The sequence below is a fragment of the Polypterus senegalus genome, chromosome 2 (assembly GCF_016835505.1).
Source record: "Polypterus senegalus isolate Bchr_013 chromosome 2, ASM1683550v1, whole genome shotgun sequence".
Lineage (NCBI taxonomy): Eukaryota > Metazoa > Chordata > Cladistia > Polypteriformes > Polypteridae > Polypterus > Polypterus senegalus.
The window spans coordinates 31,211,744-31,225,505 of NC_053155.1; the positions used below are offsets into that span (position 1 = coordinate 31,211,744).

Here is a 13,762-nt window from a genome sequence, read left to right on the forward strand (position 1 = left end):
CAATATTTACCAGTTTGAAGTATATTCTTGTACTTCACTTTAACCTGTTCCCATGTTCTCCTTGTGCTCACGTTTGATCTGAAATTATGACATTTTAAATAATAATTAATCTGACATATAGGAAATGAAACACTGCATTTAGTAAGTATAATGCACATTACATAGGCGTTTAATTTGTCGGCCACTTTTTGCCAGCCGTCTTTTCTGGTTTGGGCAGCTTCTGCAGTGTTACCCCATGTGCATATTAATTCTTGAAATTCTTCATATCCTTCGAATAAAAGGTCCTGCTCTGCTTGTGTGAAAAAATGTGCCCGTTCTTTCGTCATTTTGTTGCAGCCTATCAAAGACTTGCTGATCATGTTTAATAGACTCAATATATACGGACTTTTCAATCACCACGGGCGCGCGCAATCATCTCGGATGATTAGATCCTGTTAGACTAATCTACTACACTGCTGCGTTTGAAAAACTGACTTATCCTGGATGAGTTTCACTGGCATTAACTCATCCAAGATGAGGCATCTGATCTCGGATGATTTAAGTGACGTACGGAAAATATATCCCCCAGTTTATGTTTTCATTCCAGATGAGACTGTGAGTGCTAATTGCTCCAAGAAATTTAAATGATTCCACCCTGTTTACCATGACACTATTTCTAACTAGGGGTGTTAAAGGTGAGGAGTTTTTTCCTAAAATTCACCATTTCCACAGTTGTCAAGGAATTTAAGTTGAGACTGTTAAGGGTGCACCAACTTTCCACTTAGTCCAGCACATTTAAGCAGTTTACCAGATGGGTCACTGGAGGTGCACTCATTGGTGTACAGAGATAAAAAGAGAGGACACAAAACACAGCCTTGAGGGGACCCTGTGTGCAAGATCAGTGGTCCTGACTGACATTCGCCCATCTTCACTGTCTGATGTCTACTCCTTAGAAGGTCAGAGACACTAGCATAATCCACATTCATACTGAGAAGCATGCGGTTCATAAATTCTGGTATGATTACGTTAAAATCAGAACTGAAATCCACAGAGAAGATCTTGACAGAAGTAGCTCAGGTGTCCAAATCAGGGGTCTCCAACTCTGGTCTTCAAGGGCTACAGTGGCTGCAGGTTTTCATTCAAACCTTTTTTTTAATTAGTGACCAGTTTCTGCTGCTAATTAACTTTTTTTGCCTTCATTTTAATTGACTTGTGATGTAAGCTAACATGTGTCCGTCCTACAATATCTGAAAATAAAGAAAGGTGAAGTTCTCGGTAATGTTGATCTGCTCAGGTCCACAAAGCATTTTGATGGTTCTCTTAAAAATCGAAATGAACAGTTTTGGAAATGTCTGCAGTGGGAGAATGAGAGCTGCCACAAGCCATGGAATTAAATAAAGGGTTTAATTAACAAGAAGAAACCAAGTGAAATGAATTGGTTGGAGTTTGACTTAGCTTGGTTGTCTGTTGGCTCACTCAACTTCTCACTTCTGTTTAAGAAAAAAAGGAGTCATTCAGAAGTAACAAACAAGCCAATTAAGAGGAAGACAGAAGAAGTTAATTAGCAGCAACAACTGGTCACTAATTAAGAAAAGGGTTAGAGTGAAGCCTGCAGCCCACTGTAGCACTCCAGGACCGAAGATGGAGACGCCCTGCTCTAAATGTTGCAAGATGTAGTGGAGGGTCATGTGACAGACTTGAGATGCTGAAGAACCAGATGTTGAAAATGACTTCATCATTGCAGAGCTCATTGTTACTTGCCTGTCTTCACCTGAAGGTCACCTGGTGGCTTCCTTTATTTTATTGATTTGATATACTTTATTAATCTGTCTTTTCACATGACTTATAGGGGTCTGAACATAGAGTCAGCCATTGTACAGCACCCCTGGAACACTTTTCAGGTTAAGGGCCCAACAGAGCCAGTGTTTGGAGCACCGCCTTGACATGCTATTGGTGTTCCTCTCACGTGCTGGAATAAATTATCCAGGAAGGCAGCACTATAAGCATTGTGGATCCGGAGCACTTTATCCACCAGACCCTGGAAGGTCATTGGGGCCTCATTCAAGCCGAATGGTAGAACACGATACTGGCAGTGTCAGCTAGGGGTACTAAACATGGTCTTTACTTTTACGGACTCTTTTAAAGAAATTTTCCAGTACCTTTTCGTCATGTCAAGTGAGGTCAAGAATTGTGCCTTGACAAGACATTCGAGTAGGTCGTCCACTTGTGGCAAACTTGGAGACTTGATTAAGACAGCAGAAGTTGTTGCAGAACTGCCAACTTCCATCCAGTTTAGGGACAAAGACAATAGGACTAGACCAAGAGCTGTGGGATCCCTTCTTGCAATACTGGTAACCTTCCAGATACCAGCACATACTATTATCCTCAGAACCACCACTCCACACACACATTACTTGCTCCACAGACTTTACCAGAGAACATTCGAGATGGTACCTTTGCTGTCGCTACTCCCAGCATTGAAATCTCATCTGAGAAGCCAGTTTTATTTCTTTTGATTCTGATCCTATCTTTTCTAGTGTATCTTTTATTATTATTTGTTGTAGTATTATTATATGCATTTCTATATCCTTTTTACTGTGTTCTACACAGCTGTCGTTTTATATGTGCCTTGTAAATAATTGACATGACTTGATTTTAGGGTGTAGTGCACAATATTTAGGAGAATGCGATTTGTGGACTTTATACCGATTGCACCAGTACTGTACATGGCTTTGTTAGGCTCTGTTTGCTCACTGGGCTATGCATGTGAACATGAGATAAGAAAGACAAACAGCGCAGGGCACAAAAGCTGATATTCTTTATTTTTTTCATCTAAAGGCACAACTAACGAAGACTGGAAGGTGACTGTCAGGGGAAGAGGCATCTCCTCAGATCTTTCATTTTTTCTTTGGTCTCTCACACCGATCACAGAGTCAGATGAGATGATGACCAGTGGCTACATCTCTCTTGTTTTTCTCCTCGCCTTCGCCACTCTTGTATTGGCAGGACCTCTGCCACCTCCTCAGGATGCTGATCCTAACAGTACCGACGTACGAGACTCGGCCGCTTTCGCAGTCGAGTCCTTTAATTACTTTTCCAAAGAGGAAAACCTGTACAAAATCGTGAAGATAGTAAAGGTCCAAGAAGAGGTGAGATGGAATTTCATTTTTCTCTCCCTTTCCCCACTTTGCGTAGCAGGCGGTTTGCTTACACCCATACTTCACGCAGTCCAGGGGGACCAGAAATCTGGAAGTGGGTGGACTTTATTCTGAACCTGCTCTCAAATTTAAGCATGAGTAATGTGTGTGAAAGTGAAGCTGACATGGTGAGAAGGCCTCCATCCCTTCTAATATCATCTTTGATATGCCAGATGTACTCATGTCAGCAGTGGGCAAAAACCCAGCAGCCTTTTGCTTTATTGTACCTCCTGTGAATATATCTGGAACAAGATGCAGTTTACGTGTGTTTTCACTCCTTGCACTTGCATATTTGGCTTACACCATTATCTAAGACAAATTCTAGCATTTGAGATACAATCAGTTACATTTCTTTTTTTGTTATTTCCCCAATTAGAGGGCAGGCTGTGTAGTCACATGGTGTCAGAAGTGGGATTTAAACCCACAACCTCAGGGATTGAAGTCTGAAACCTTAACCACTACACCTCACTGTACTTGCCACCACTAGGGGAAAAATAATGAGTTGTCACCCATTTCATGGCTGCACGCGGGTCCTAATCTGGATCCTGAGTTGGTTTGTCGTGTGGCAGGTACGGCAATGCGCTGTATCAGTGCCTGCTCCTAAATGCTCTCTCTCTCTCTCTGTTTCAGTTAATCCTGCTTTTTTATAACAGTATTGTGATTTGTAGGAAGTGAGATGAATTTTACCTCAGTTGATAAATTATTGGTTATGCCGCTGGCAATGCCAGTAGTTGATTACATCAGTGTTTCTTAAACTATGGGTCGTGGCCCAGATGTCTATAATTGGGTCACATTGAGACGTGAATTGCAATTGAAGTTACAGAGAAAGAGTCTCAAACGGTTAGCGGTAAGCAACTTCCATTGGTGAAACAACCCCAACCCCAAGGAGGACCAAACAGGTGACATTCAATGGCAATTCTCTAAGAGAAAAGGGTATGATAGTCTGTACCGACTCTCTAAGGGGGAATGGCACAACGATCCGCCGCTGGTCTATGGTGATTATGGTTTGCAGAGACGCACAATAGGCAAAACTGAAAGGGTAAAGGGTCACAGAAAAAAGAGTCTAAGAACTACTTGATACCTTTGTCTGTTGTAGGAGGGGGGTCTCCAGTCTTTAGATTTGTATCAAGGTAAATGAAGACCACTCGTTTCAAGAAACACATGAATATAATTTAGTGATTAAACACAACGATTATAGAAATATAACTGCATATACTGTATATAAATATATATATGTATATATATATATGTATATATATATGTGTATATTATATGTGTATATATATATGTATGTATATATATATATATGTATATATATATATGTATATATGTATATATATATATGTATATATGTATGTATATATATGTATATATGTATGTATGTATATATGTATGTATGTGTATATATATGTATGTGTATATATATATGTGTATATATATATATATGTATATATGTATGTATATATATATATGTATATATATATGTATGTGTATATATATATATATATGTATATATATGTATGTGTATATATATAAATATGTATATATATATATGTGTATATATATATATATGTATATATTGTGGAGGATGGCCGGCTGTTTATCGGCCAATACCCCCAAGCTGCCAGGTGGCGCCCTCCTTGCAGCATGGAGGTCCCCAGAAGACCAGCAGGGCATCACGGACAATGGAGTTTTTATGCACCGCCCTGCTGGATGCCATGGGAGCCACGAGAGGGAGCTGCAGGGAGGACCGAAGAGTTCTTTGTGCCCTATGACCCGGAAGTTCGTCATAGGAAGAGCGACGGGCTTCCGGGTTGAAAAAAAGGACTATTTACCCTGACCCGGAAGGAATAAGGACTTGTGGACTGTTGGCTAGGAACACTTCCGGGTCAGGGAATATAAAAGGACTGTGGGAGCTCCCAGACGGCGAGCTGAGTTGGGAGGCAGGGTGGCTAAGCGTCTGGGAGGTTGGAGGATTTGTTATTTGTGATTGTTTATTGTTATTGGAGTATTTGGGAGAGGATGGTGCTTTGTGCACATTATCTATACTAATAAACAGCAAAGCCCTCACTCACTCACTCACTCACTCACTCACTCACTCACTGACTCACTCACTGACTCATCACTAATTCTCCAACTTCCCGTGTGGGTGGAAGGCTGAAATTTGGCAGGTTCATTCCTTACAGCTTCCTTACAAAAGTTGGGCAGGTTTTATATCGAAATTCTACGCGTAATGGTCATAACTGGAAGCAGTTTTTCTCCATTTACTGTAATGGAGATGAGCTTCAACGCCATGGGGGCGGAGTTTCGTGTGACATCATCACGCCTCCCACTTAATCACGCATTACATAGAAAACCAGGAAGACCTAAAAAAAGCGCTGAAGAAAACATGCATTATATAATTGAGATGGCAGCGAAACAATAAGAAGCGAGCGAGTGACATATACAACCATATTCATGAGTTCTGCTACTTCAGAAACAAAGCACGATGTAAACCTACACTTTAAATTAAGTTCATAGACAGGCTGCGCTGGCGTTTGTAATTTAGTGCCTGCCCATATAAGGCCGTCCGTCAGCGGCAATCCAATAGCAAACTGCCACGGGTAAATATTCACGGGTGAAGGACTGTGCTTATGGAGAGGAAGATGAGATGGCCATGGTGGTGTTTGACACAAACTCAGCGAAACTGCGAGAGAAAGTTTTAAGTGCCAGGACTAAGGTAACATTAAATACAGCCATGGACATAGCACGAGATGGCACCAGCACAGCTGGGAACCTTCGATGCATGTACACCGAGTGGCTCACGTGAACTGGACGAGTGCACAGATAAAAGGCAACAGTTCCAAAGAGCTGAACAAAACTGAATTACACAATTGAAAAGGCAGCAAAAAATATGAAGCGTCTCATACATACAAGCATATTCATAAATCCAACTACTGCGGAAACAAAGGACACGTTGGAAAAGTCAATGTCCCGCTAAAGGAAGACAGTGTAAAAAAAACCCGTGCATGCAGTGTGTCAGGTCTCAGATAAAGAAGAAGACGAGCTGTTTATTGATGCAGTAAGAAACGAATCGATGAATGAAACCTCTTATCTTTACAACGATTGACAAACACGGAATGTAACTTGAACACAACACATCCTACAAATACGAACCTGATTGAAAGAAATAATGATAATCAAATCCTTGATGACAGCAACACTCAGTAACACTCACAAAACAAATACTGTATATTGACAGTCATGTTATGTTATTTTTAAAATGTTCCCTTTTCTTTTTCTAGCTTTTTTAACACACTACTTCTCGCTGCGATACGCTGGCACCACCTTAGTTTGAGAAGAAGTCTGAAAAATATGAGGTTAACACAGAAAAACAGATCACCAATTCAAGCTTTATGAATAATCGATTCGCCATCAATAATTGTTTTGGTAAAGCCATCCTCCTTCCATTTTATAATTTTTCCGCCACTAGCCATGATTAAATGAACGGTAAAAAAGTAAGAGCAAGCGAGGGTGACTTATTTAGGCAGGCATATATATGACAGCAACACTCATGACAATGTCAATCATGTTACGTTATTATTAAAATGTTTCCTTTTCTTTTTCATTACTTCTTTAACACACTACTTCTCGCTGCGGCTGGTATTTTGCTATATATATAATATATGAATGACCTCCAAAGAGCGCTGAGACTTTTGATATCATGAACGTGTCTGCAAAACTGTGGTCTCCTGCCCAGCAAAAGTCGAGCAGCCAGCGCGTGCATAGCTGTGCCGGCCTTTGAGACGCTGACTGCGCTTCTGCCTTAAGTCAAAGTGAGCACTTTTAATTTTTTTCATCCTCCCCTGAGCTATAGCCCAGACAAGTGCAAACACGGGACCCCTTTTCTACACCACGGCAAAATAATATTAAGGCGATTCACACTTTCTTTTGCACGTATACGATTATGAGATCATCACCTCAGATTATGAAGACACGCAAAGGAGTGGAGGACTGATTGTGCCATCACAGCCGATTAATGGCAGGGACGTCTCACCAGTCTACACAAGACCCACCGCGACTGTCCCCAAAAGGCGATCATAACGTCAGCGAACACATCTCTCTATACTATATAAAAGAAAAGGCAACTTTCCTTTCTTTACACCTTTTATCCCAAACCAAAGCCTTTCTCTCTTAACAGTGCAGAGGACACAAAACTAAATTTCTTTAAATGCCGGTAAGGCACATTACCAGAGGCACAAATTTGAACGTTCACATAGAAAATGTAATTTCTATACCACAGCCGTCGTGTAGCGCCTTTCAAAAGGGATCTACTACCGAGAGATGATCCATATACATTTTAGCTGCTGTTAGTTACTTACCTGTTGTGTTACACAGTCTTTAAAATGTAGTTTACCCGAAATCACTCCAGTAGTGCTCAATGTACCTGTACTTCTTAAAACGTTAATGTTTTACTGTTTAATAACTTATAGACTATATTTCATTATTTTTCCCTTGCACTCAGTGACCAAAGCTATACACACACATATAGACACATACAAACATACACACAAGTATATGTATGTGTATATATATGTATGTATGTAAATATATATATATATATACACACACACACACACATACATACATACATACATACATACACACATATATATAATTTGTGTGTGTGTATGTATGTATGTGTGTGTATATATGTAGAAGGGTATGTATATATATATATGTGTATATGTAGATATGTATATAGATATGTAGATATGAAGATATGTATGTGTATATATATGTATGTATGTATTTGTGTGTGTGTGTGTGTGTGTGTATATATGACAGCAGCAATCCAAGCTGTGAGAAAACAGTAAAAAGGAGGCGTGTCAGACGTTGTGGTACATTTTCTGATGCAGCTAGACGAAAATAACTTTGTGACGCTGCCGCCAAATACACAAAACAATTACTTTGACAATCATGTTACATTATTTTTAAAATGTTTCCTTTTCTTTTCATAACTTCTTTAACACATGACATCGCGAGGCCTTGGTATTTTGCTATATATATATATATATATCACAGCGACACTCATAACAGTGACAAAACAATTACATTGACAATCATGTTACGTTATTTTCAAAATGTTTCCTTTTCTTTCTCTTTCCTTCTTTAACACACTACTTCTCCGCTGCCAAGCGGGTATATATATATATATATATATATAATATATATAAATAGATAGATAGATAGATATGAGAACAACACTCATATCAATGACAAAACAATTACATTAACAATCAAGTTACGTTATTTTTCAAATTTTTCCTTTTCTTTTTCGTACCTTCTTTAACACACTACTTCTCCGCTGCGAAGCGCGGGTATTCTGCTAGTTATTATAATAAATAATAATTGGACTTTTTATCTGGTCTGACGTGTGGTCTGAGGGTACAAGGGTGCGAGAAAACCCTAATTCTGTCACAATATATATATATATATATATATATATATATATATATATATATATATATATATATGTGTGTGTATATATATATATATATATATGTGTGTATATATATATATATATATATGTGTGTATATATATATATATATGTATATTATATTAAAAAATCCTGGGACAAGACATGACTTTTTAGGCTGGGATGAGACGTGACTTTTTCAGAAAGATGCTTTCAAGTCCCGCGAGATGAGACTTTGTGCCAAGAGATTTAACCACGCCTGGGGTCGGAAAAGAAAAACAAAGTAGATGACAAAGTAGAATGTCATAAAGAATTCAAAAATGGCATGATACACATGCAGAGCAGGTTAGAGATTATGACAGTACTAAAATTAGAAAGTCTCAAAAAAATGATAGTAAAGATCGCATTAGCGCAAACAAATAGAAATTATTACTCAGTGAAATAATGGAACAGTGAAAAGAGATCGAATATATTGTTTGGATGTAAACTTTAAGTTGGAGACTTGTACATCGTCTAATTCGTGTTGCCATCAGGGAAAAGTAGTATTTCTTCCCAATGAAGAGGCGTATCTGTGAGAATTAAAAGATTTGTTGTTTGGTGAAAGGGAAATCCACTTACGAAAGCGGCAGAGATGTGAAGTGGCTGGCACATAGCGCAGGCCGGGGGGCTGGCGAGCAAAGTGAACAGGGGGCAAAGCCCCCTAGTGTGTGCATGTATATATGTATATATATATATATATATATATATATATATATATATATACAGTAATCCCTTGCTATATCGCGCTTTGACTTTCGCGGTTTCACTCTATCGCGGATTTTAAATGTAAGCACATCTAAATATATATCACAGATTTTTAAGCTGGTTCGTGGATTTCTGCAGACAATGGGTCTTTTAATTTATGCTACACGCTTCCTCAGTTTGTTTGCCCTGTTGATTTCATACAAGGGACGCTATTGGCAGATGACTTAGAAGCTACCCAATCAGAGCATGTATTACACATTAACTAAAACTCCTCAATGCTATAAGATATGCATCCCGCGCGGAGCTCGATTGTTTGCTCTATCTCATCCTCTCTGACATTCTCTGCGCCTGACGGAGGGGCTGTGAGCAGAGGGGCTGTTTGCTTAAAAGATACTGACGCTCCTCTAAAAAAATGCCGCTTTATTGCGGTGCTTGGCATATTTAAAAGCTCAAAAGCACACGTATTGATTTTTTGATTGTTGCTTTAATCTCGCTCTCTCTCCCTCTGCCTGACGGAGGAGATGTGAGCAGAGGGGCTGTTTGCACAGAGGCTGTTTGCTTAGAAGATACTAACGCTCCTCTAAAAATGCTGCGGCAAACTTAAAAGCACAAGTATTGTTTTTTGATTGTTTGCTTTTCTTTGGCCGCTTCTCTCTCTCTCTCTCCCTCTGAAATTCTCTGCTCCTGAAGAGAAGAAGATCTATTTGCATTCTTTTAATTGTGAGAAAGAACTGTCATCTCTGTCTTGTCATGGAGGACAGTTTAAACTTTTGACTAAAGGGTGTTATTTCATGTCTAGAGGGCTCTAATAATGTTAACAGTGTGGGAGTTTATAAGGGCTTAAAATATATAAAAATAACTACACAAACATATGGTTTCTACTTTGCGGATTTTGCTCTATCGCGGGGAGTTCTGGAACGCAACCCCCGCGATCGAGGAGGGATTACTGTATATATATATATATGTGTGTGTGTGTATATATGTATATGTATACTTCTTCCTTTGCGCTCACGTGGTCGCACCTCGGAAGCCTAGGGAGGGCACCTGCCTTGCTCGCCACACTCCACCCGACTGTTCAGTGGGGTCAACTAGCCCCTAGAGCACCACAGCTAACACTCCTTCACAGGGCCCCAGCTCTCACTGCGTCCTCCTTCCAGGTGGCCAGACCAATTGCCAAGACTCCCTTTAACACCCTTTAACCTCTTTCTGTCTTTTTCCTTTTCTTTGATTTTTTTCCTCCCTTTTCCTTGTGCTGACCCGTGTATATACACTCCCGTCTCTGTGGGCGCAGCAGCTTAATCACACGCCGCAGGAGGTCAATGAAGCAATTGAGAATGATCTCACCCGCACGTGCAGGTGTGACTTGCCCCAACTACCTCATTAACTCCCCACGGTCGTGCAATCGCGCCCATAGAGAGTGACACGGCTTTATGGATTTAAAACTTGGCCCGTGTTTTTTGAAGCCGTGGACCCGCTGCACCACAACCACTACAAACTACATGGAGTAAGTAACATCTAAAAACAAATGTAATTTTTGTGGTTGAGTGTTCCTTTAGTAGCACCCAGGTGTTGAGTGTCCGTTTCGCTTAACATTTGGTGCAATGTGATTAATGTCGGCTTGACATGACCTATCTTGTCGCTCCCAGGGGTTGATGTCCAAAACAAACTCATTTCGGTAAAAATGAAGTACAGTGTCTTTCTCTAATGCCTTCTTCCATATCTGTCACTTGGCACTTTCCAGATTGTTGGAGGAGCAAAGTATATGATGGAGGTGAATCTTGGACTGACGAGATGTCTGAAAGAAGAAGACAGAAATGTTGAGTCCTGCCCTCTAATGGCTGATCAGCCCAAGGTATATTTGGCCCTTTGAATTTTGACGGAGTGTAGAATTCGGTTCTTCTTCTTATGTAGCACACTTATTATGGAGAGTAACAAACAAACAAGTAAATATATTTACAATGCAACACACAAAGCCATGCAATCTAGAATATAAATATTTATTGTAAGAGGGACCACTCTTATAGCACCTCACTTGCATACAGAGGGAAAATGACAAAAATGGCATCAATGTTCAAATACTTATGGACCGAATTATGTTTCTCATGTTTTGAAGGCAACTCGCAGCATTCCTCCTGTGCTTTCCAGAGTATTCTCGTTTGTATCAACCGCTCTTGCCTGGCACTTCCTGTCTCAATAGCATTTGACAACCAAAGCAAAACTGACCAATCAGTGTAAAGCCAATGTGGCCAATCAGATTGCTTGGAAGAACCAGACAGACAGACACACGCACACACACACAAAGCACCATTTTCTGATATAGTAGATATCCCTTTGGGGGTCAACAGGCTTTACAGAAAGTCTATTAACCTCCTTAGCGTTAGAACTGAATGTCACTTTGGCTGTAAAAAAGGCGCTAAAAGCGCTATTCACTTGGGCAATGGTACAGACGTGTCTCGAGTAAAACCCCAGGATTACTCGGGCTGTGAAAGTGCAGAGTGTTGCACAAGACACGCCTATACTGTTACCCGGAGTAAGCGTCCGGGCCGAGCGTTACCTGGGTAGCGGTGTCGACGCGTCTTCTCCTAGCCTCATAATGGCGACTCGTAAGAAACAGTGAATTTGTCTTCAGGCGGTGAAATTAAAAGCCAAAAGGGATTCTGGGAATCTACTGTTCATATTATCATTATTAATCGCTTTCTACACTTCTGACTTTGTACTTTTAGTTTTTTGCATGTTTTACAGTAGAAAGATAAGATTTAATAAAAATATTTTTCAAACCAAAAACATTTTTTTTGAGATGTAATGCTAAGTAGGTTAAGGCGCCCAGTCCATCTTTGTCCTTTTTCTCAAATTTAACACAAGTTTTAATGTGCAATCTCAGGCCCTAGATCATGGTGTATACCCTTATGTCATAATTTAATGAAAATATTTATGGCAAGCATCACAGCAGGATACCAAGGCAAGAAGCGTTAGTTAACACACATTCACTTTGATTGTTGCAATTAATGTCCAAGGGCTGGCATGATCACCCTCACCATTAGCCCTAAGAAGAAGGTGTAAATCCCAACTTAGGAGACTCATTATAGTGTCTATCTCCTCATGGTGCGGCTCTGATATTTGGTACCATGTAACGAAAACATACATTTACGAGATGTAAATAGCATAAACCAAAGGCCAAGAGGGACGCCTAGAGCTTGAGAGGTAGAGAGGAAGAGGCTGCGTCTCCAAGACTGATCCCAGTCACAAAGCCTCAAGGGCCCAAGGGGTCTCACCTTTCCCAGGAGGAGATCCGCAGGTTACTTGGTTCTCTTTCTAAAGTTGCAAGCTCGACATGAAGGATGTTGCTGACTAAACCTATTTTGCACTTTTTTTTTTGTTTTCTGTCCCATTGCAGATGTTGCAGTGCAACTTTGTCGTCTTGACGGTACCATGGAGAAATGAAAGAAGGCTTCTTCAGAGCTCATGCATGCCAAAGAATTAACTGGCAGTCTTCAGCCTGTGACCGAAATAAGTGCAGTGTGTAAGACTGGCATATATACATGCGACACATATTCATTTGTCCATATAATAAATTACAATTTCACTTTACTGTGTAACTTATCGACATATTCATTTCTGTATACCCACTTGGTTTCATTCAGAGTCAGTAGGGCTGAGGCCAGCAGCCTATCAGAGCAGCACTGGGTGAACTTCTGGCTGAGGGGATTCAGCCAACCAAGCTCAAGCTCAACATTTATGTAGTACTAGCTGTGTAAGCCCGTGGTGTGAAAAGCCCTATTGCAGCGTTTCTCAGCCTTTAAGTATTTGTGACCCGAGTTTTCATAACAGTTTTAATCGCCCCCCCCCCCAATTTTTTTTACCTACTTAACTTTTATCGACATTTATCTAACTCTCTATTTTTCTAGTATCAGAATGTAGTTTAAGTTAATTTGTTTTGGTTTCAATAGATGTATTTTTCATATTTTTGATTCTTGTTTTCATCTTCGCGCCCCCCCTAGGGGGTCCTGCCCCACAGTTTGAGAATCACTGCCCTATTGAATTCGTCAGAAAAACACTCAAATGCAGAGTCGCTGGATTCGTTTTGCGGATGTGCTCGGCCCTTCTTGTCTATCAGCCGCTAAGCGAGTTTCTCTCTCGTTTGTCTTTCCTCGACGGTTTCACTTTGGCAGCGGAGCCGCTTTCTTTTAGCTTCATGCTGCAGCCTCGTATGTCTTCCTTCTTCTGACTCGTTAACTTGTGTCTGCCTTGCTGGCTCTTTCAGCTTCATGCTGTAGCCTCGCAGTTATTTCTTCTTCTGATTCGTGAACTTGAGGCCGCCTTACCGTGTCTTTAAACTTCGTGCTGTAGCCTCGCACTTCCGGGCCAGACAGACAGACAATTCCA

The 13,762-nt window shown here is 40.4% G+C and overlaps 1 protein-coding gene across 1 annotated transcript; it reads left to right on the forward strand.

Annotated features, from left to right (window-relative positions):
- The first annotated feature begins 2,760 nt into the window (after positions 1-2,760).
- On the forward strand, positions 2,761-12,967 carry LOC120524200 (cystatin-like). Its single transcript, XM_039746077.1, has 3 exons — positions 2,761-3,128; positions 11,121-11,231; positions 12,774-12,967. The coding sequence occupies exons 1-3, from the start codon at positions 2,922-2,924 to the stop codon at positions 12,858-12,860; spliced, it is 405 nt and encodes a 134-aa protein (XP_039602011.1). The 5' UTR covers positions 2,761-2,921; the 3' UTR covers positions 12,861-12,967.
- The last annotated feature ends 795 nt before the right edge of the window (positions 12,968-13,762 follow it).